At 44.1% G+C, this 21786-nt stretch overlaps 2 protein-coding genes across 9 annotated transcripts in view; both read left to right on the top strand.

The window, feature by feature from the left end:
* Positions 1 to 8473, top strand: part of GPHN (gephyrin) — a 287559-nt gene extending 279086 nt beyond the window's left edge. For all 8 annotated transcript variants that reach the window (XM_074149777.1, XM_074149781.1, XM_074149778.1 and 5 more), the window contains 5 exons: positions 12 to 85; positions 2792 to 2856; positions 4142 to 4245; positions 5422 to 5518; positions 7460 to 8473. In XM_074149777.1, the coding sequence (XP_074005878.1) occupies positions 12 to 85; positions 2792 to 2856; positions 4142 to 4245; positions 5422 to 5518; positions 7460 to 7593 (474 nt within the window). In that variant the 3' untranslated portion in view covers positions 7594 to 8473. The remainder of the gene's footprint in view (positions 1 to 11; positions 86 to 2791; positions 2857 to 4141; positions 4246 to 5421; positions 5519 to 7459) is intronic.
* Positions 8474 to 14947: 6474 nt separating this feature from the next.
* On the top strand, positions 14948 to 20950 carry LOC141465888 (uncharacterized). The gene is made up of 9 exons (XM_074149574.1): positions 14948 to 15522; positions 15715 to 16450; positions 16804 to 16964; positions 17386 to 17529; positions 17742 to 17932; positions 18548 to 18812; positions 19185 to 19528; positions 19720 to 19766; positions 20778 to 20950. The coding sequence occupies exons 4-9, from the start codon at positions 17395 to 17397 to the stop codon at positions 20948 to 20950; spliced, it is 1155 nt and encodes a 384-aa protein (XP_074005675.1). The 5' UTR covers positions 14948 to 15522; positions 15715 to 16450; positions 16804 to 16964; positions 17386 to 17394.
* Positions 20951 to 21786: the final 836 nt, after the last annotated feature.

Raw genomic sequence — 21786 nt, 5'->3', positions numbered from 1 at the left:
AATTTAAACAGGACTATCTTAAACAGGTGCTGGATATTGATCTTCACGCACAGATTCACTTTGGCAGAGTTTTTATGAAACCAGGGTAAGAAATCTTTCTATTTAGCATAGATGGAGGCTATATTGGCTATATACCCAAGATAAGTGTTTCAGTAGATTTCAGTTTTCCAAATATACTATAAACCACATGGTAGATATATATGGGAAAAGAAGAAAAATCAGTCCTATTCAGATTAGTTGTCATCTTTATGGGTGAAATAAAGCGGAACAGAGATTACTCTTTATCAGGAGGAGGTCTTTCTCTGATAACTGTTGCAAATCAGGTTTGGGGACTGGGAGGAAACCAGCATGGTATAAACATGGCCACAGTCTTCACTGTGATCACAGAGCTCAGATATTGACATTGTTATGAAATAACCAGGAAGTATAATGTCATTTAAGTGCTGGTTTGCTTAATAAGCATCTCATTTCACTTCAAAATTTGCATAAGTCATATTCCTACAAACAAGCAATTTCTTGAGAGAGGTGGAATGACAGCTAATTTACGAAGTTTTATCTGATTGGCATATTGAGCATAGTAATTTTAAAGTAAACACAATCCTTTATGTGTTTAATTTGCCTCAGAAAACTGTTTCAGCATTGCTTTCCTTTGCTGCAGCTCTGCTAATTAATGAGTCAGGAAGTGTGCTTTGTAGAGAAAACAAAAACTATGTGTACTGAAAATAGGGAGTTCCCTTTCACAGTACAGTAGTGGAAAGATGTCTACAGCTCTCCCTCGCTAGCCATGGAGTGCAGTTTGTTTGCAGGCCAGTTTGGCACAGTCCAGTAACACAAGGCCACGTACAACTTTGAGGAATGGTTCCCTCTAGCCTGTAACTGTTGCCAGGGAGCAGAACAGAAAGTGGGTGTTTGCAGTGAAAACAGACAAATACTTTTACTGTCTCTGTATACAATCCAGTAAAGAACTACATGTGGGTTTGGTGCTTGTGCTGCTACTACCACCATCTCCCTTCCATAAAAGGAACAAGTGAGCTGCAAGCATGTTTCCTCCTGTGCTGGATGTAGCCCAGGCATGGAAATTGCTCACTGCTTCTGTCATACTGCTACAACCCATGTGAGGAAGTCCCAAAAGTGGGATCTGCACTCCAGCCTCTGCTGCTGACAAGAATGGATACCCTGATTTAGAGAATTCATAATATTAGATTCTGGTTCCAGCTTATCTGAAAGTGAATGTAATTCTTTCTTCTGGTGATCCCTCTGTAGACTTGCAGCAATAAGCTTTTAATAACCAGCCAGAAAAGGTGTAAGAATTTTTATTTTCCCAAAACATTCAGTTTCATTTTATGCTGTAAGAAAGATATTTCTTACTGCTACCAAACCATTTTGTAATCTAATCTTACTGAGAATGTAAGCACTCTCATTTTTATTGGCTGTAATGCAATAGCAAATATTGTGTCTTAGTTTTTATTAATAATAAAAAAATTATATATATAATATATAATATAATAATAAAAAAATAATAAAATAAAAGGTCTTAGATATGAATTGTGATTACTATATTGGGAAAAATTCCCATGAGTAAGTTCCAAGAGTGAAGCCAGAATTTGCTTTGTATGCCTGTATTTTGGTGTGCTGTATGACTGCAGTGATGCCCAGGATTTACCATTCCTCCACTTGATCTGAAAGTTGCTGAGCTAGTGTAAGGATGTATCTTGTCTAGCAGCTCTGCCAGAAGAAAGTACTGGAAGACTTTACCAATGATGGTGTTTAGATGGTGAATTAGTAAGTTGATTTTTTGTACCTCAGTTTGTTCGCTGAGATAAGATTTGGAGATCTGGCACATAGTTCCCACTATGTTAGAGAAATTTTAAAAGAGAAACTTCCAACACCAACTTCCCCTGGTAAAACAGGATATTGAGTAGTCATAGCAGATACAAAACTAGGTAGTAATGATCAAAGTGTGGCGAATCTCCAAAGTTGCTGCTGGTCAGCAACTATCATCTGCTGACCAGTTGATAGTTGTTAGCTCAAGATGAAGCCAAGGAACTCAGTGTAAGTATTGCTCCTATAAAGTATCATTTCTAATGTTTAAAAGGATGATATTAACATAGGTGTACAGAAAACTTTTTTTAATAGATGAGTCCCTTTTCTTTGCCAGCCACATTCTTGAGCTGTCATGTTACTGTCCTATTTGTGTAACTGTAATAGCCCTGATAAGAAGTCACTAAAGATCACTCAGGAGCAGCTCTGAAAGGCAGAGAGAGCTCTTTACTGATAGACCTATGTCTTACCTGACTACAGCTCTCTGCCTGTGTATCTGTATTTGTTCATCTGCAGACCTGCCAGCATTGGCTGCTCTGCATTGTCACTATCACTAGACAATGAAGTAAGGGAAATTGGGGTCGCTATTGTTACAAAAAATTTGGAGAGCCTTATATGAAAAACAAATACAGCTCTGTAATTGCATAATTTCAGTATTTCTTCTTTGTTAACTGGCTTCTAGCATGAAGACAGGATTTAGATTTTTGATTATGAGTTCATCTGCTCTTAGATGTTTCTTCACCAGAACGAAAATTGTCTCTTAAAACTTCATAGCTGAATACCAAGAAAAACTAATTGTTCTGTCATCACAAAGAGAGGATTATACCCCCAGTATGGAATAAGCAGCAGGTGCTAATGAAGTGCTGAGAGAGATCCTGTTTTGTTTTCTTTTCCAAATGTTTTAAATAATAATATAATAATGTTCAGTCAAAATCTAGTGCGGATATTAATGAGCTTTCCTTTTCCATAGCCTGCCAACAACTTTTGCAACTCTGGATATTGATGGCGTAAGAAAAATAATCTTTGCGCTCCCAGGTAAGATGTTTTGTGGATTAACTTTTGTTGCTGTGCATAGATGACAGACATGAAATAGAAAAGTGGCGTTTCACAGCACCTATGTCTGGTGTTGGCATCCCTAAGGAAGGTACCTGTAAAGTTCTCCCAGAAATTTCCAGAAGAGACAGACTTATAGGGATATACTAAGGAGTTCTTTCTTGCTCTTGTCCTCAGAATTTGCCAGTGTAGAAGCCTTATGGTTTCTTCCATCCAACAATTTTCTTGGGTTTTGTAAGTGGTACTATATAGGGGTGTTTTCTTCCTGCAGCTCCCTGTTTTCACAGTAAATATTCTGTGCATCCACTCTGAAGTACTGAGAATGGAGACAAAAACGAGGAAGTGCTAAGGAACATGTCACGGAATTTTTTTTTTTATCATGATTGTACCATGGAACCAAAAGAGGGCAGTATCACTGCACCTCCTGCAGCCTGCATCACCGTGGGAAATCACCGAGTTCGGAATAAACATTTCCTTAGGGATCTGGCTACAAATCTCCATCCTTCCAAATCAGGAGGAATTTATTTTATTCTTATTGCTCTGGCTTTACATGGATTTCTGACTACAGAAGGAATCCTGTTCTTAATAAGCTGATGGTTTTCAGATGTATATCTAGTACTTTTTTTCTCTCTTGTTTTAGTTGCTGCTGTACATTTTCTTTCAGGGGAGAGATCAATGGAATGTCTGTCTGATCGTAGTATTTATTTAAAAACTGTCCTCTAGAGAAGTCCAGATGTGTAAGACAACTGGGTGTATGACCAACAGCTGTCAAACACACTTTTGTGAGTCAACAGAAAAAGTATAAAGCGGTAGAATTCTCCTCAGAATTTGTACTAAAGCATTTTGCCACTCTGTTAGGGAATTGAAAGTTATTTTTCCATAGGTCTTGGAAACCTTAATCATGAATCAAGAGCCCTATCAGCTAGGACCTATACCTGTGCACAATAAACTGTGCCCTAGCCCCAGACAAATCTAGGTGTAAGACAAAAGGCAATAGAGGAACTGAGGCAAATGGTGGTGACTGAAGAATATGGGGCAGTTCTGGCCAGAGTAGGATTTCAGCACACCATCTGGCAGAGACTGTAGCTTGCAACAGGTATACTTGCCACATGCCACTCCAATCTTAAGTGAAGTGTTTCCAGTACATAGCATGAAAAACTCTAAAGAGTTCTTTAGGGTGCAATTCCTATAAAAACATGAGATCACTTTCAGAATTTCACAGAGTAAATCAAGAGGGAGTCACCACCAGCTGTTATTTGTCCTACAGGCAACCCTGTATCAGCTGTTGTCACCTGCAATCTCTTTGTTGTTCCTGCACTGAGGAAAATGCAGGGTATCCTGGATCCTCGGCCCACCATCATCAAAGCCAGGGTAAGAAGCTTGTCCTCTATTAAAAAAACTCTCTCAAGATGTTGAAGCACAGTGCTTTGGGCATGAAAGGCTGTCTTGTTTGGGGAATCTGAACCCTAGACTAATTCTGGCAAGTTGAAGGAAGCTCACACAAAACAGAGGTACATTCTCGATCTCTGTTAATAGTAATATTCAGTGCTATAACTTCTAAGAGTTAGATAGCCAGCAGCCATCTAATGGAGCAAGATATACAGATGCAGAGGCAGCCATTTGCCAGGCAGGCAGAAAGGACCTTTCGTGTTTTAACCTGTGGTAAAAAATGCGGAGTAATCTGGGAATACCTAAAGAGTTGGATAATTCTGTATTAGCAATAGAAAATACAAACCTTAAAGCTTTTTCTGTTCTTGAGTTATTTATATAAGTAACCCACATGACCACACTAAGCAATATAAATCCCTTAAACTGTTAATTTCACTCTTATAAGAAATCATGGATGTTGTAACTGTTTAATATTGATTCAAGTCCTGTTATTTTAATGTATTACTCTTCCATTTTTGATTCAAATAGAGTACCAAGGAACACAACACCTTTTATAGTTTTCCTTGTGTTCTTGGCTATGCACTTTTCTCTTACTGCTCATCCTGTGTCACTCTTTCACACTTCCTCAGGCATCTAGATTTTTCTTTATCTCACAACTAAAATATTTTAAAACAGAGAGCAATTTTAGTGACCCTCACTTCTGCATGAATTTTCCAGTGTGTTCCATTGAATTCCATTTTGAGTCATCCCCTATATGTCTTTTCATTTCAAAGACTGGCCATTTCCCTTTTACCAGAGTTAGCAGGATTTTGAATGCTAATAAAATTTTTATTTTTATGCAGCGTAATCCAGAGACCAGAAACGATAAAGCTTTTTTCCAGAGAAATACTATCTTTAAACTTCCAGTAAAAGAACAGCTTTGGAATATTCCACTTAATGCATATAGACTCCATCATACACTTTGATATTATAATCACAGTTGTATTTCCCTTAAATACTGCAGCCTCTACCTTCTACAGCTTTTGATCTTGCACTAGACACCATCAGACCTCAAAATGCAAGTTTTTAAAAGACTGTACGGAAAAACAACTGCGCAGACGATTCCATTGTCTTAGTGCAATCTGAATGTGTGACATCCTTTCTTTGCTTCTTCTACAGTTATCATGTGATGTAAAATTGGACCCCCGCCCAGAATATCATCGGTGCATACTGACTTGGCATCACCAAGAACCACTACCTTGGGCACAGAGTACAGGTTAGTGCCCTGTCACACAGACTGGCAGACACACTCACACACATCCTTGCCTTCCTACATAGATGTCTAAAAAGCATGTGCACTTTTTTTATATAACCTTCCTTATGCAGACTGATTTGCTGACATATTTGTGGACATGCATACATGTACATTAGTATAAAATTCAGTCATGACTTACCAACGTAACCATTAAAACTTCCTTTATCTGAATAGCCTGCCTTTATACACAAACACGCAAAATACACTTGTATGGTTGTGTATGTGCACACATTCCCTTTTAGAAACATCCACCCATGCTTACTTGCACTCACAGGCACATTTGCTTGCTTTTGCTCTTGTGCATTTACTAAACAAATAGGTAATAGGTAGGAACAATACAAATAAAAGAAGTGTGATTCTAGCTGAACTGGAAAAGTAGAAGAGATAGCAAAGCCTCTATATGTTCTCTTAAAGCAGACTAAGACTTTAATTAGTCATGTTTGCCACCTAGGGATACTTCTGGATACATAGCTGCAGTTGAGGTAAATATTATATTTGAATACTTTTTTAGCTGTAGACTGCCAGCAGGCCAATTCTGCCAGTTTCTCAAGAGGTTCATGCCCTGAAATAACTAATTGTCATTTTGCTACATCCAAATTGTTTACTACAAAGCATTATATACAAGTCTCCACAGGGAAAACATTTGTTCAAATGCCTCTTCATTGTTTACTCAGAGAAAGTTCTTACCATTGACTCGCAAGATCCCGCAGCCTCTGATGTATTTCCAGGTGTAAGTCAAGGTATTACTTACATCTATAATGCTGTATTTGGTTTAATTCTGTTTTGTTGTGCACCACTTCTTTCCGTATGCAAGCAGACTGCCTGGAATGATTTCTCTGTCAATCTGGAAATTTGAAAAAAAAGATGCTAAAGGCCGTGACTTTTCATCGCATTTTCATTTTTTTTATCAGTACTAGTAATAGAATACTCTTTATCTTCAGGATGTGTTGTGAAGCTCAGTGTCCCAAAGAAACCCATTCTTTTGAGGTGGTATACGTTACAGATTTACTCAGCCAGCCACCGTAACAGGGTCTGACCCTAGGTTCCTACTGAAAAATGTAAAGTCTGAGTGAAGGTTTCTAGTTCCTCTTTTATTAGTTCTCAGGTTGCAGCTCGATGTGGGTGCCTCTGGAGAGGGACTCTTACCCGAGACGGCACCCTCCAATTATAACTGTAGCACCCAGCACCCAATTCCCAAGTCCAATCATATAATTGTGGTTGGTGGTCTCTTGATTTCTTAGTGGTTTTCTTTGTCACTTGGCTGGCCACCTTCTGAAGTTACTTCATGCTCTTGGAATTGTTTCCTTGGTCCTTCTTCATTTTGCTCACATCTGCCGGATTCAGCTAGTTCTGTGTTAGCAGCATTATTTTTATCAAAAAGTTTAGCCTCCATCAGCTCTTGCGGCCTAAGACTTTGTCTACTTTAGCTACTAATGCTAAGCTACTAATGCTAAACAAGACTATTCAGAGAGAAGAATACTGTTAATCAAACTTATTCTATAACAATATCTTAAAAACATTCTAGACTGTGCTGGTTTTAGCCTTTGTACAATCAGAATTAGGTATACAAATTGAAAAATAAAGTAATTTTGATAGGATTAGAAGTTCCAACAGAAAAGCAACTTACCATGACAAGACATGAGGTGCAGATAATGTGGAAAGCTGAATAGGAAGGCTAGCAATGAAGGGAATGAGAGTTTTGAGAGCCAGAGCAATGAGAGGCTGACTAATTCTCTACAGAGTTCTGTTTCCATCCACCATGGAACAGCGAGATCCCAACTCTATGAATAAGTTAACAACATGAACATCTTCGTAAGAACAGCTCGTGTTTCCCGCATGGTGCGTTGCAACATTTGAAACTAACTGAAAACTTACTGAAATTTTTCTCTCGCTCTCCCACAGGGAATCAGATGAGCAGTCGTCTGATGAGTATGCGCAGTGCCAATGGACTGTTGATGCTACCTCCAAAGACAGAGCAGTATGTGGAGCTTCACAAGGGGGAGGTGGTGGATGTCATGGTCATTGGAAGGCTATGATGTCACCAGCAAGAACGAAGCTTTGATGCATGTCCACATATCATTGACTGTATCCTGTAATATGCAACGGCACAGCTAGTTTTTCTGATTTGGATAAAAGTTGATCAGTATAGTCAACATCTTGAATTATATTTCAAATGGAATTTAAATAAATACCTTTTAAAAAAAAAAAACTTTAAAACAAATCTTAACAAAGAAATTTATTCTGATTATATCAAAGCAACTTTTTCCTTTCCTTGCAATTGCTTTGTGTGTTCAATGCTAGTTCTAATAGCGGTAGCTTTTAGTAGACAGCAGTAGGTGCCTGCAGAACTTGTGTTTTTTCTCATCTTTAAGATACGACTACTTACGCTCTTAAAACAAGGCTGTCTGCTTATTTATACTAGCGTAGACAACACTTGGATTTCCCTTATTAGTATGCTTCATAACCGCTTCACAGAGAGCTTCTGCTTGTTCTTTATCTTGTATCTCGTGTTGATGTGCACAGTGCCAAAAGCAGAGTGGCTGCACTGGGAACCCAATGAAGCCCCGAGGTTTCCTCACCTCGCTGCGCATTCAGGGATCTCTCTTGTCCCAGCAGCCACCCAGCTCAGTACTCTTGGGCAGTAACTGGATACCTTTTATTTCAACAAACAAAAAAATTGCTTCCTTAAGTGCTGACAGCCTTTTTAACCAATACATTTAAAAATGTACAGAACTAAAAACTAAAAAAAATCAAAGACTGATCTTGTACAGATATTAGTGTTACCAGCATTCGTGTGGAAATTAAATGAGCAAAGAAATAAAACTAATGTTAAACAACTCTGTACCATAACATTTTCTGTAATGATATTGAAACTTAAATGAATAAAAAAAATCCTCAATCATTATTTAAAATTTCACCTGTTCAGCCTTGTTGTTTGAACCAAAAGAAATAGTGGTTTAAAAGGGTATTGGGGGGGGGGGGGGGGGGAAGAGGACAGGAAGGAAGGGAAAATAGTATATGGAATCTAGGGCCTTCCGTTATGTACAGTATCACAAGTGAACTGAAAATACAGACTGACCTCTCTTTCACTTATCTCCCAAGGGACAAAATGGAAGCAGCATTTGTAGGAGGTTTACAATTGGACTAGTCAAAGTTGGAGAATACCTTTTTTTCCCATCTAAATTACATAGCAGTTGCAAACAGCCCTTGTGCTGCACTGTGTGGAATTTCATAGAGCATTCATTATTTTTTTTCATGAGATTCTGTTTTTGATACTGGGACTATTCAACCCTCATCAGATTATGTATTTTGGTAATTTTATATTTCATCTGGGATTAAGACCATAGCAGTGCCCTAAACCACCTTGCTTCATGGAGTCATGTTAAAAATTCTACCCCATCAACTACATTCATGAAGCCAGAGCATTTGTCTATAGTATTTTTTGAAGACTTAATCAGGGAGGACACAGAAAACTGGGTTTAAGTCCTGACTGCCATAGTGGACCAGAGCTGTAGTTCTGTGATAACCACAGATGGCATCCCTGAGGCTGGTTTTAAGCCCAAACTCTTTGTTTGCTGTGCAACAGCCTGAATACTCCCCACAGGAGCCATTGCCAAGGTTGAAGGCAGGTGGGCACACACCATGTTCAAAGGCACTCCTGGAGCTGATCTTTCAGAAAAATAGTAACACAACTTGTCAATCATATTTCTTTGTTCTGGACTGCAGGTCCACATTTGTGATCTCTCTGTGTAGCAGCAGGATGGTGCCAAAATAAATTCGTGAATGCCTGCATTTATTGTACAAATATTGTAAACCACAGAAGAAAGAAGAGCAAGGAGAGTTAACTCATCTCTGAGAAATAATGTAGAACACTGCCTTTTATAATCCAAAGGATTATTATATAGTTAAGAGTTATTACAGGCAGCGCATGTAAGGAAAATTGGAAATTTATAAAGGACACGAGTAACAACAACCTCAGGGAAGATTGTTCATACAATTGGAGATACTAGAGAAAGATAAAAGAGATGTGAGGAAACCCAGCCAGAAATATCTTGGGTCTCGTTTACATTAAAACCATTATTCAAAACAAATGTGGCAGAGAAGAGTTGGCAAAATGCTGTGTATAATGCATGGCTCTGTGTAAACCGTATCTCGACATCATAACACTTAACTACCATTGTAACGCATGAAGCATTTAGAGGTTAATCAAGATAAATTTTTTTCCAAATCACCAATAATATAAATTGCTTTAGCCACTCTACTGTCTTTTGCACTCCTCTCTGCCCAGTGCTCAGAGTTTTATGCAAGAAAATAAGCTTTGCAGTTTCTGAAAGGGACGCTCACAGCCCAGCCTTCGTTAACACTGAAAGCCGTAGCAACATGTTGGAGAGGAAACTCTGGGAGGAGTATAATAAATCATTATTACAACTGTGTCTCAATTATCAAGCCTAAAATCTGAAGAATTTGCCTTGGTTGTTGTCATATAAATGGATATAAATGTGATATAAATAGATAAATTCAAGTCACTTTTTTATTTTTGACATTCACAACTGACGGTTCCAGAGAAGGTTGGAAGCTTCAGAAAAGAAATCAAGGACAAAAGGATCTTCAAGTATGTGGTTACTTTAGTTCGAGGACTGAGACTTGCAAACGGAAACATTTTAAGGAATATTTTCCCTATTTTTACTTCTCTAGATAAGGTTTTAATACAACCAAAATAGTAACTTACTTAACAACAAGAAGCAATGACTGAAGATAAAATTGGTATTCCAACATTTGTAGTCATCATCTTTTCACAGCGTTTTCTTCCGCACCCGTACACAGGAGTGATCATTCACAGTGGGCCTTCCGAGTCCCATTCATCCAGCTGGGATAATCCTACAGTGACCTGCAAATCACACAGCAACGTTTGTATCCTGGCTACCTGGTACCAAAACCTTGATTGTACACCTGGATGTGAAACATCATTCAAAATTGGGCTGTATTCAATCAGATAAATAGAAGAATACACTGGCCTCTTCCAAATACTAACTAACTAAATACTAAGACTTTAATTACAGAACTTACAATGTTAATTCTATCTTGATATTAAAATATGATAATCATGAAATGTCTTTGATCAGTAGGTAGTTATTACCGATCTGTATGACTCCAGAGATTATTAATTAACATGGAGCCCTTAGCCTTTTTGATTCTTGAGCTGAAGGGTTGTACTTAGAGCATATTACAACATGGATACTGCTTAAGGACAATACACAACTGGAATCACCCTGCAGATTTTATCTTTGTCCTCCCCAGCCTGCTGTGCTGCACCAAGAGCTAAAGGTTGTCTTCTTTGACGTGTCTCAGTCCAGAAGACGTGCTACTTGCCTCGTGCCTGGTAAAGATGGTCTTCAGGCCACAGGCAGTCTGCACATACCCTGCACTGACCACAGCAGTGCCCAGTACAGTGACTGGATCCACCTTTTCCTTCCAGGTGCCTTGGTTCCAAGTTTGTCAGTGTTGGGATGGCGCATGCCAGTCTCGTTGCTTTCCTTTGGCAGCCGCGTCCAGGGCCTGCCTCAAGTCATGCTCAGGAAAGCTCCTCAGGCTGACACCTCTGCCAGCAGGAGCTATGGCTGAGAGTTGAGGCTGCAGTGGGACATCTTATTTTGGAAAGCAGATGCCAGGCTAAGACGGCCCAGCACTTCCCATGGCTCTCAATTATGTTCCAATACTCAGCTTCTCAAAAATAGCACCATCACCTGCACTGTTTGCCAGAGTTTGTTTTAGATAAGAAAAATACACATTAAAACAAAAAGAACATATCACAGTTTTGTTCTCTTGCACAATAACAGCACCGAGTTGAGTCCAGGTACTGGTATTTGCAGTTGACAAAGAGGAGACAAGCAAAGTAAGGGCTAGATGGCAAAAACCCATAAATATCAATTAATGCTGAAGATGCGTCTCTCAGGAAGTGCATAAATATTCATCAGCAATCAAGTTCAATAGTTGTTTTAAATACAGTCTACTTCTTGGATGCATTTATTTCATATATTTGGATACATAGTTTTGTACTTCCCCTGACGAACTAGCTGGGAGAGTGTAAGAGCATCAAATGAGGAGCTGGAGCCCTACTCAGGCTACGTTATCGAGCAGTAGAGTGGGCTGACATGCAATGATCCTTATACTCTTCCTTTTACCTGACAAGAAGAAGAAGGAAAAGGGAAGATGTTGAAATGCTCAAGCAAAAATTTTACCAAAAACTGTTTTTCCTAAGCTGAAAAATTGAAACTCGTTTTAATATCAGAGAAAAAAGCATAAAAATTGTCATTTATGCTGATGCTTTCCAAACGTTTTTAATAGACTTTTATCCCAGACAAATTCAGGAATATATTTCCAAGCTAATATATTTTTGTGAAGTTATTTTACGCATTTCCTAAAATTCCAGGTAGGAAACTATTTGCTTAAATGTTTTATATCTATGGTAGTCTCCTTTCTGAAGCTAAAGTCACCTGGTGTTCCTATGAAAAAGATGAAATTTAGCACAGCAGGCAAGACAGGGAAAGGTATTTATGCATGTTGTCAAAGAAAGCAGAGATATTTCTAGTAAAGGCCAACAAGGTGGCCAAAGTATCGATGTAAAAAAAAGAAAGGATTTGCAGTGGGGAGAATGGTTGCAGGAGCTGATGATGGTTAAAGCAGCAAGCTGTTGAACAGAGACAAGGTATCGTTTCCTGTAGCACTATTTGGGTAGTACATTGCAATTAAGTGCCTTAACCTCATTATGAAGAACATGATCGCTAATAACTGTCGCTCCTGAAGGGGTTGGGCGCCCTTCTCGGCTCAGAGTGAAGACATCCAAGCCAGTGTCAGAAGGCAATACGCAGCCGTTGTTACCTCTTGTACACGCTACTGTCAGCACCTGAACTTCCTTCTCGGCTCAGAGTGAAGAAATCCACAGGGTTGTTTCTCCCCTGTTTTCTTCTATGGAACTTTTGGTGGCTTTTGTTCAAACTGGACTTCTGCTTCGGCTACTGAACGGCGAAAAAAGGGTTTTTCCCCGACTTTTCTGAGGCGGGGGAAGGCCCGGGCGGGGCGGGGACCGTGAGGGAGCCGGCAGCTGACGCGAGGGCGGCTGAGGGGGCGGGGCCGCCAGCAGCCCCACCCCGCCCCTTTAACGGGCGGCCCCAGGGAGCGCGAGCGAGCGAGCGAGCGGGACGGGCGAAGGGGGCGTGGCGCGGCTGCGCGCGCGGAATAGGCGCGCGGGAAGCTCTCCAGAGGAGCTCAGCCGGTGAGAGGGGCCTCAGCCGCGGCCTGTGCCCGGCAGAAAGCTGCGTGCTCTGCGCTGGCCGGAGCGGGGGTAAGCACACGGAGAGAGCTCCCCGGGGAAACGTGCGGCCACCCGGGTCTCCGGCTGCAGGGAGTGGCACAGCCCCTGAGGGATGGCAGGAGGGGTGACAGCTGTGTGAGGAGTGAGCAGGTGGGTCATCTACTCGGCCTGTTGGCAGAGCTGAAAGAGGAAGCAGAAAGGCTACGGAGCGTCGGCAGGGAGCGTAAGAAAGAAAGAGACTGGTAGAGTCATACTCTGGTCTCTGTGAGAGAGAAACGGGAACAGTCACCAGAAAAACCCCAAGTTAAAGCCTGCCAGGCTGAGGGCAGTGGCCAAAAGGAGAGCTTTGAGTGGAGACAAGTCCCTGCGAGGGGCAGCAAGCGAACGCCCTCCTTGCCCGCCTCCCCTCAGCGGGTGCCTCTGTACGATAGGCATGAGGCTCTTGAGGAGGTAGGCCAGCTCACGGGTGATGGGGAAGAGGGTCTGGCTACACCCGAGGAGTTGCCAGGACCAGAAAGGGCTACCCTCATTTTAACACCCACCTCCGCGAGGAAGAAGCAGCGGGTTGTAGTTGTGGGTGACACAGAACAGACTGAAGTAGAGAAAAGCTAGCGTTTATGGATTCACAGGCCCCTTTTCCTTAAAGAAATAGTAAAAAGGGAGTCAAGAGCTGTGAGAGAGCCTTACTAGGTTCCCCTTTGCACCTGAGAGCGCATGTTGTTAAAGACGTCTGTTCTGGGGGGGGGAGATACTCTGCTCTTTAGCAGAATAATAAAACCTACCGGGAAGGATGATGTTTGCTTCTTTTCGTAATCACCAGGGGTTGGCTGGTTAGTTGGGTTTTTTAAACGTATCAGCCTTTTAAGCATCTACGCCCTTTAATTCGTTTTTTATTGATTTATCTATGTTGTAGATAGGCAAAATGAATCCCAAGTGCGATTTTAAGAGCGTCTGTTCGAGTCAGGCACCCGTTGAGGGTGATCTGCAGAGATTTCTTCGGCAAGGAGAATATCCTCCTTTTGCCTCTGCTCAGGTCTTTGAGAGCAAGTTTGTCGAGGTAAGAAGTCATTCCTTTTTGGTTTTTTTTGCTCCCTCAGCTCAACAGGTATTCATGCACATTCACAGTGGGATAATGGTTATGCCACAACGCAGTACCTAAGCCGTAGGGCCCCCAAGCCAGACGAGCATGAAATGTACTGGTAGCATATTCTCGGAGAGATCGTACGGCAAATGGGAGTGTTGACGGGGCTTTTTGTTGTTGTCGTCCAGGTTAATGAAAGAGGGGATCCAATTTCTGTCCATAACCGAGCCAGCTGCGTGACCATCGGCATCTGTGCTGTCGGTTCAGAAGTGCCCAGTGCAATCAATGCTGGTAGCCCGCGAGGTGCCCGTGTGCCCACAGGAAACGACGGCAAACTTCCAGCGTCTCTCAGAGCAGCCATCTCAACAGCTAGAACTTAGCAGGTCAGTTAACTCTGAGAGGGGCTAACTATTTCTTTGGAGAGTAAGTACGAAATAGGAAATAGTCTTTCCCGTTTCCATATAGCGTTCTCCTCCTTTTGGGGGTCACTTTTAATATTAAGAGACCTCGTATTTGCACTGACTTTTTGTCCCAGCACTAGCACGGCAAAGGTAGGAGAATGCCTTCAGTGGAAGTACACCCCTTCAGGTCCCACTCCGGCCACGGCTTCGGGCCACCACCGCTGCGCACAGGCGTATAGATAGAGGATAACTAGGAATGCTTAATAACCCTTTTTCTAAACACCAGAGCAGAAGCAGGAAGCCGGTAAGAAGCTTGCGGGTGCAGGATTGTTGGGGAATAAGGCAGTGGAATAAAGGCACCGTAGAGAGGCCGACTTCCTCGGCCTCCGTTCTGTGCGCTGCTGCCCAGCGTTTCTTCCACAAGCGGCTAGAGGCGCTCGGAAGAAGAGTGTCCAGATCCGCTCGGCAGCTGCTTCCCAGTCCGGTTTCTCACGTGTACTCTTGCTCTGTCTGTAGGTCTGACAGACACAAGTTCTCCTGTGAGAGGAATCTCCCTCGCTTGTGCTCAATCGTGAGTTTCCCTTGGTTTTTTACAGGGTCCTCCCCTTGGAGTTTGTGGAGCTCTCTGTCCACAGCTGTGGACAGCTGTGTGAGGAGTGAGCAGGTTGGGTCATCTACTCGGCCTGTTGGCAGAGCTGAAAGAGGAAGCAGAAAGGCTACGGAGCGTCGGCAGGGAGCGTAAGAAAGAAAGAGACTGGTAGAGACATACTCTGGTCTCTGTGAGAGAGAAACGGGAACAGTCACCAGAAAAACCCCAGTTAAAGCCTGCCAGGCTGAGGGCAGTGGCCAAAAGGAGAGCTTTGAGTGGAGACAAGTCCCTGCGAGGGGCAGCAAGCGAACACACCTCCTCCCACCAAGGTCCCCTCTCACAAACAGGGAGTCCCACAGAAGAGAGGGGAGGGAAGAGCGAAGCCTCCCACAACTTCCCAAAACCAGCCTGGGAAGGAAACGCCCAGCAGCCAAGGAACGAACATCCAGGGGACACAAAGAAGGGGACAAGTCCGCGGGCAGACGAAAGGCCAAAGAAGGGGAAAAGTCCGCGGACGGACAAAATCCCAAAGAAGGGGAAAACTCTGCGGACGGACAGAAGGAAAGGGGAGAGAAAAACTAGGTAAGTCTGTTTGAAAAACAAATCGGATAGACTCTGTTTCCACTGCTGATTTGAAAAGGAAAATGTGTCCTTTTTTTTTTGTCTTTGGAGAATAGATTCCTGCAACCCCTTTTTAGCATTACTGTGAAAGGGAAGACGTTTTCCTGAGTTTGGTGGCATAATGGTTTTTTCCTGAACTTTTTTGGTTTTTAGAACAACTACGAGGAAAGAACAAGGTGAAGAATAACTGGACCTGTTTGGCTGATGGCAGCCATTGCAACTTCACTGCCAAATCAGACCAACACACAAAATTAGACTAGACGTACGTTGGTCCAAAGGGGGAATCGTCTCCTGGAATCAAACTCCTGGAACAGAGTCTCAGCATGGAATCCAGAGCTGCACCTTTTCTTGCCTGTGCCTGTCAGGGGGCCCTGTTACCGCCATCGTGCTCAGCCCATTTGCTTGGACTCGTGCAGGGCAGAAGGCCTAGGCCTTGGCTGTTGAAGGCGATGCCTCTGCCGAGGTCATCCCTGGCTCCCAGCTCATCATCCCTCGTGGAGCAGACGGAATGTTGCTGTTCCCTGGCAGCCTGCGCCGCGGGGACGCTACCTGTGCACAAATCTCACAAGTTGTCGTGCCCTTTGTGTGCTTGCCTCACAGGTGAATCCATGTTGCCTGTTTCCACCGTGCCCCGGTGCAGCCGAGCAACGGAATCGTTGCCAGGCGTGGTGAGAGCACAAAGCAGGTGACCATTGTGATGTCAGCAGTGATGAGGCTGAGTTCTGCCGGACCACCCTGCCCGCCTGCTATAAAACCGCTTGCTGCCTCACGTGTGTGTGTGTGTTCGCGAGCGGCTCCTCTTCGTGTTAGCGCTCCTTGGAGAGAACACGAGCAGGGAAACCCTATCGCCAAGACTGTGCCAGGAGAATTCCAGCGGGCTCCACACAAGGTACTAGCGCACTCGTGTCCCCCCTTTCCTTCGCCGTGCTCCTCTGTAGGAAATGGACTGACCGAAGGGAAGCAAGCTAGGAATGGGAAGTAGAAGTTTGCTGCATCGGTGGGTGCTTTGTTGTGGGTTTGTGGGGTTTTTTTTTTAATACACCCAGCAGCGGGGTATTTCTCTTCTTCTTAGAAGAAGAGACTTAGCAAGCAACTGTGAACAAATCATCTGACTTTGGTCCCTACTTGGGTTAACAGAAATGAGGTCTGTGTAGTGAAGACTTACGAAATGTAATTAATGAGCAGCCTTGATTTTTTTCTTCCCATCGCTGAATGAATCAATCGTATGTTACTTCTCCTCAGCTTTGGTGTGAAAGTCAGCCTGCTCTCCTGCTGGAGACTTGTTACTTCGGAAGGTCTCCCAAGTGCTGTCCTCCTCTTGACTCCTGAGGCAAGAGAGACAAAGATAGAAGTCACCATCCAGCACTGAGGCCAGCCCAAGGGGTTCTGCTCTTACTTGCCCGGTAAGTATGTCACTAGGCTCGGGTGAAAAGTACACCAGTAAACCAATATTATCTTAGCGTTGGCAAAGATGTACAAGAGTCCTTATCAAGAAGAAGAACAGACTGAAGTAGAGAAAAGCTAGCGTTTATGGATTCACAGGCCCCTTTTCCTTAAAGAAATAGTAAAAAGGGAGTCAAGAGCCGTGAGAGAGCCTTACTAGGTTCCCCTTTGCACCTGAGAGCGCATGTTGTTAAAGACGTGTGTTTCGGGGGGGAGATGCTCTGCTCTTTAGCAGAATAATAAAACCTACCGGGAAGGATGATGTGATTACGAAAAGAAGCAAACCAGGGGTTGGCTGGTTAGTTGGGTTTTTTAAACGTATCAGCCTTTTAAGCATCTACGCCCTTTAATTCGTTTTTTATTGATTTATCTATGTTGTAGATAGGCAAAATGAATCCCAAGTGTGATTTTAAGAGCGTCTGTTCGAGTCAGGCACCCGTTGAGGGTGATCTGCAGAGATTTCTTCGGCAAGGAGAATATCCTCCTTTTGCCTCTGCTCAGGTCTTTGAGAGCAAGTTTGTCGAGGTAAGAAGTCATTCCTTTTTGGTTTTTTTTGCTCCCTCAGCTCAACAGGTATTCATGCACATTCACAGTGGGATAATGGTTATGCCACAACGCAGTACCTAAGCCGTAGGGCCCCCAAGCCAGACGAGCATGAAATGTACTGGTAGCATATTCTCGGAGAGATCGTACGGCAAATGGGAGTGTTGATGGGGCTTTTTGTTGTTGTCGTCCAGGTTAATGAAAGAGGAGATCCAATTTCTGTCCATAACCGAGCCAGCTGCGTGACCATCGGCATCTGTGCTGTCGGTTCAGAAGTGCCCAGTGCAATGCTGGTAGCCCGCGAGGTGCCCGTGTGCCCACAGGAAACGACGGCAAACTTCCAGCGTCTCTCAGAGCAGCCATCTCAACAGCTAGAACTTAGCAGGTCAGTTAACTCTGAGAGGGGCTAACTATTTCTTTGGAGAGTAAGTACGAAATAGGAAATAGTCTTTCCCGTTTCCATATAGCGTTCTCCTCCTTTTGGGGGTCACTTTTAATATTAAGAGACCTCGTATTTGCACTGACTTTTTGTCCCAGCACTAGCACGGCAAAGGTAGGAGAATGCCTTCAGTGGAAGTACACCCCTTCAGGTCCCACTCCGGCCACGGCTTCGGGCCACCACCGCTGCGCACAGGCGTATAGATAGAGGATAACTAGGAATGCTTAATAACCCTTTTTCTAAACACCAGAGCAGAAGCAGGAAGCCGGTAAGAAGCTTGCGGGTGCAGGATTGTTGGGGAATAAGGCAGTGGAATAAAGGCCACCGTAAAGAGGCCGACTTCCTCGGCCTCCGTTCTGTGCGCTGCTGCCCAGCGTTTCTTCCACAAGCGGCTAGAGGCGCTCGGAAGAAGAGTGTCCAGATCCGCTCGGCAGCTGCTTCCCAGTCCGGTTTCTCACGTGTACTCTTGCTCTGTCTGTAGGTCTGACAGACACAAGTTCTCCTGTGAGAGGAATCTCCCTCGCTTGTGCTCAATCGTGAGTTTCTCTTGGTTTTTTACAGGGTCCTCCCCTTGGAGTTTGTGGAGCTCTCCGTCCACAGCACAGAGAAGCACCACCTCCAGTTAAAATTAGCAAGTGGCCGTTGCTATTACCTGGAGCTCTGTGCCCCACCGGAACGGCAAGACCACCAGTTCCTTCAGTGGCAGCAGCTCATCTCTCTCCTGGAAGACCCGGAGAAGACCAGCAATACTGGAGGCGCTGTGAAATACAGGGATTCCGGCGTGGATCGCAAGAGAGCTCCCAGCCCAAACGCCCCACCTGAAAAAGTGAGTCTTTAGCAAACGGATATGAAAAGTTGAAGCTGACCAGTCCAAAAGGATCACTTGTCCCAATGTCCTTTACTGTCTCCCAAGTCAAAGCTTTGGGACCTGTGATCCCTGGAGGGACTGCCTAGTCTGCTCTAGCCAAAGCTCTAGGCCAACAGTCACCAACAGGTTGATAATGCAGGAGCAACAGTGGTCTCCTAGCTAAATAGCTGACGTTTCTTGTGGGTGATCTGTGACGACACTTGATAGGCAACGTTCAGTGTATCGGGCGCTGCTACATAGGAAATGATCGACATTTCCAGTTGTGCTGATCAGCCCTGTGCAGAGCTCTTTTTAATGGCCGTTGCTCACCTTTCTTCTCTTTCCTTCAAGGGCAACAACCCAGAAGATGCGCCAAACCCCAAACAAGAGGAAGAATGTACAAAACACACCTCCTCCCACCAAGGTCCCCTCTCACAAACAGGGAGTCCCACAGAAGAGAGGGGAAGGAAGAGCGAAGACTCCCACAACTTCCCAAAACCAGCCAGGGAAGTTAACACCAAGCAGCCAAAGAAAGAACGTCCAGGGGACACAAAGAAGGGGAAAAGTCCGAGGACAGCCAAAAGTCCAAGGAAGGACAAAAGTCCAAAGAAAGAGAAAAATCCGAGGACGGACAAAAGTCCCAACAAGGAAAAAAGTCCGAGGACAGAAAAAAGGAAAGGGGAGAGCAAGACTAGGTAAGTCTGTTTGGAAAACAAATCGGATAGACTCGGTTTCCACTGCTGATTTGAGAAGGAAAATGTGTCCTTTTTTTTGTCCTTGGATAATAGATTCCTGCAACCCCTTTTCAGCATTACTGTGAAAGGGAAGACGTTTTCCTGACTTTGGTGGCATAATGGTTTTTTCCTGAACTTTTTTGTTTTTTTAGGAAAACTACGATGAAGCAAAAAAGTGAAGAAAAACCGCAGAGTTCAGGTATGAGGGTTTTTCTCATAGTGACCGGCTTCCCCATCGCTAGTCCTGCTTCAGTAACTGATGGCAGAAGCTGAAACCCAATGCCCGGGGAGTTCTTTAGAACAGATGTTCCTATGCCCACGTTGCTGATAGATCAGCACTTGTATGGCCAGGTTACGAGCGTGTATCCTGTGCCCGTTCCCTGCTGTGATCACGTCCCAGCTTCCAGGGTTCGGTGTCAGCTTCCTTCTGGAAAAGGTATTGATGTTGGACCTGTTTGGCTGATGGCAGCCCTTGCAAAATCAGACCAACAATCAGACCAATTTGGCAACTTCACTGCCAAAGCAGACCAACAAACAAAATGAGACTAGACACTCGTTAGTCCAAAGGGGGAATCGTCGAAGGCAGGGCTGGGAGCTCTCCTACTGCAGAACGAAATGACACTGGTCGGAATTCAGCAAGAGACAATTTTTGGTCTCTGCTCGGAAGATACCGACCGGCTGCCTGGTAAGAAACAACTCTGGTTGTAGCCAGGCTGTCTGTCTGAAAGGCTTTTTGCCCCTTGCTCTGTGGGCGCTTTGGTACGTGAATCCTTTTTGATATGCCCTTGGTACGTTCTTTTTCACTCTCTTCCTCTCCTAACAGCCATTCCTTTAGAAATGGGGGGGATGGGCAGAGAGCGGTGGGCTGTGAGGAGATGTGAATTAGTATGTGCTCAAGAGCTCTCAGGTGTTCTGCAGGGACTAAAGATGATTTCTGCTGTGAGTCTGAGTAGGTGAGACAGCTTGGAAGAGGGACCGGAGGAGAAGAGCGTGGGAGAGACTGGGGAAAGGCCAGTTGGGACTACAGAGCGCAAAGTCTGGTGAATTCCCCACCAAGGCAAATCGGTTCCCTCTGGTCGCTGTTTCTTCCTTTGTGGTTCTTGGTGTCTGTTTGTCTTCTGTGTCCCCTTCTCTCTCTGATGCCTTGTGCTTCTTTTCATTCCCTGCTTTCCCGCGCTCTTTGCCTCATGCTCATCACGGTCCTTTTCAGGAGATGGCAAGAGCGGCAGTAGGCTGCTTCGGATACTGTCCCCGGTGATTCGTCGGTGGGAAGGAAGGAAAGAAAAGAAAGCCAAGGATCCCGGTCCTCAGGTGCAGGCGGACAAGGAGAAGACGGACACGCGGCAGAAGAGGCTACCCCGCTGGCTTAAGTTCTGTTCGTAGCCTCCTCCTCTTGTAAAATGAATTAAATTCTACTGAAAGACAAAGCGTATTCCTCTGTGTTCGCTCACAACTGGCAACAACGACTAAATGTTGATCCTGGGCAGCCGAATCTACATTTTTCTTGGGTGACTGAGGCAACGCAACTCTTCAGGGAGAGGGCTGGTAGTTTGCAGCAGAAGGCAAAGAAATACGCTGGAAATGAAGGCTATAATGCCCAGGTGTGGCTTACGCTTTTCTAGGGGGTGGGTCAGGAAAGCTGCTGGTGCAAGCAGCTTGGAGAACGTTGCAGGGGAACAAGGGGTAGAGAGCGGTGTAATGGAGCGGGCACAGAATCGTACTAGCACAGGTTTTATTTCTGCCAGTGAACTTCTAGGTGAATGTGGGCAAATCCTTTTTCCTTTTCGTTCCTCAGCCACTTCATTGGTAGAAGGAGGGCAGCCAGCCCTCTCTTGACATTTGCCTTGCCCTGTCCTCATGAGGCCCTCTATCTGAGGGTTTGGCATTGTTGTGTTACTGTTGTTACTATGTAGACACTGTGAGCCTTGCTGTCCTCTTGGGATAGGGAGCGGTATTTTTGACAGGACACCCTTGTTGCACAAGGATGAGACTCCGTCGTCCCTGAGAAGATGTTTGTCCAGCGTATTTTCCGCTCCAGGGACAGTGAGTACTTGAATGATACACGCTTTATGACGTGCTGTTGTCCAGAGGTAGTCTCCTTCCTGAAGCTAAAGTCAGCTGGCGTTCCCATGAAAGGGATGAATTTTAGCAGAACGGGCGAGACAGGGAAGGGCATTTATGCATGTTGTCAAAGAAAGCAGAGACGTTTCCAGTAAAGG

This window comes from Numenius arquata, chromosome 6 (genome assembly GCF_964106895.1).
Source record: "Numenius arquata chromosome 6, bNumArq3.hap1.1, whole genome shotgun sequence".
Lineage (NCBI taxonomy): Eukaryota > Metazoa > Chordata > Aves > Charadriiformes > Scolopacidae > Numenius > Numenius arquata.
Note: the sequence above shows the minus strand (reverse complement) of the source record. Positions and strands in the feature narration are given on the sequence as shown.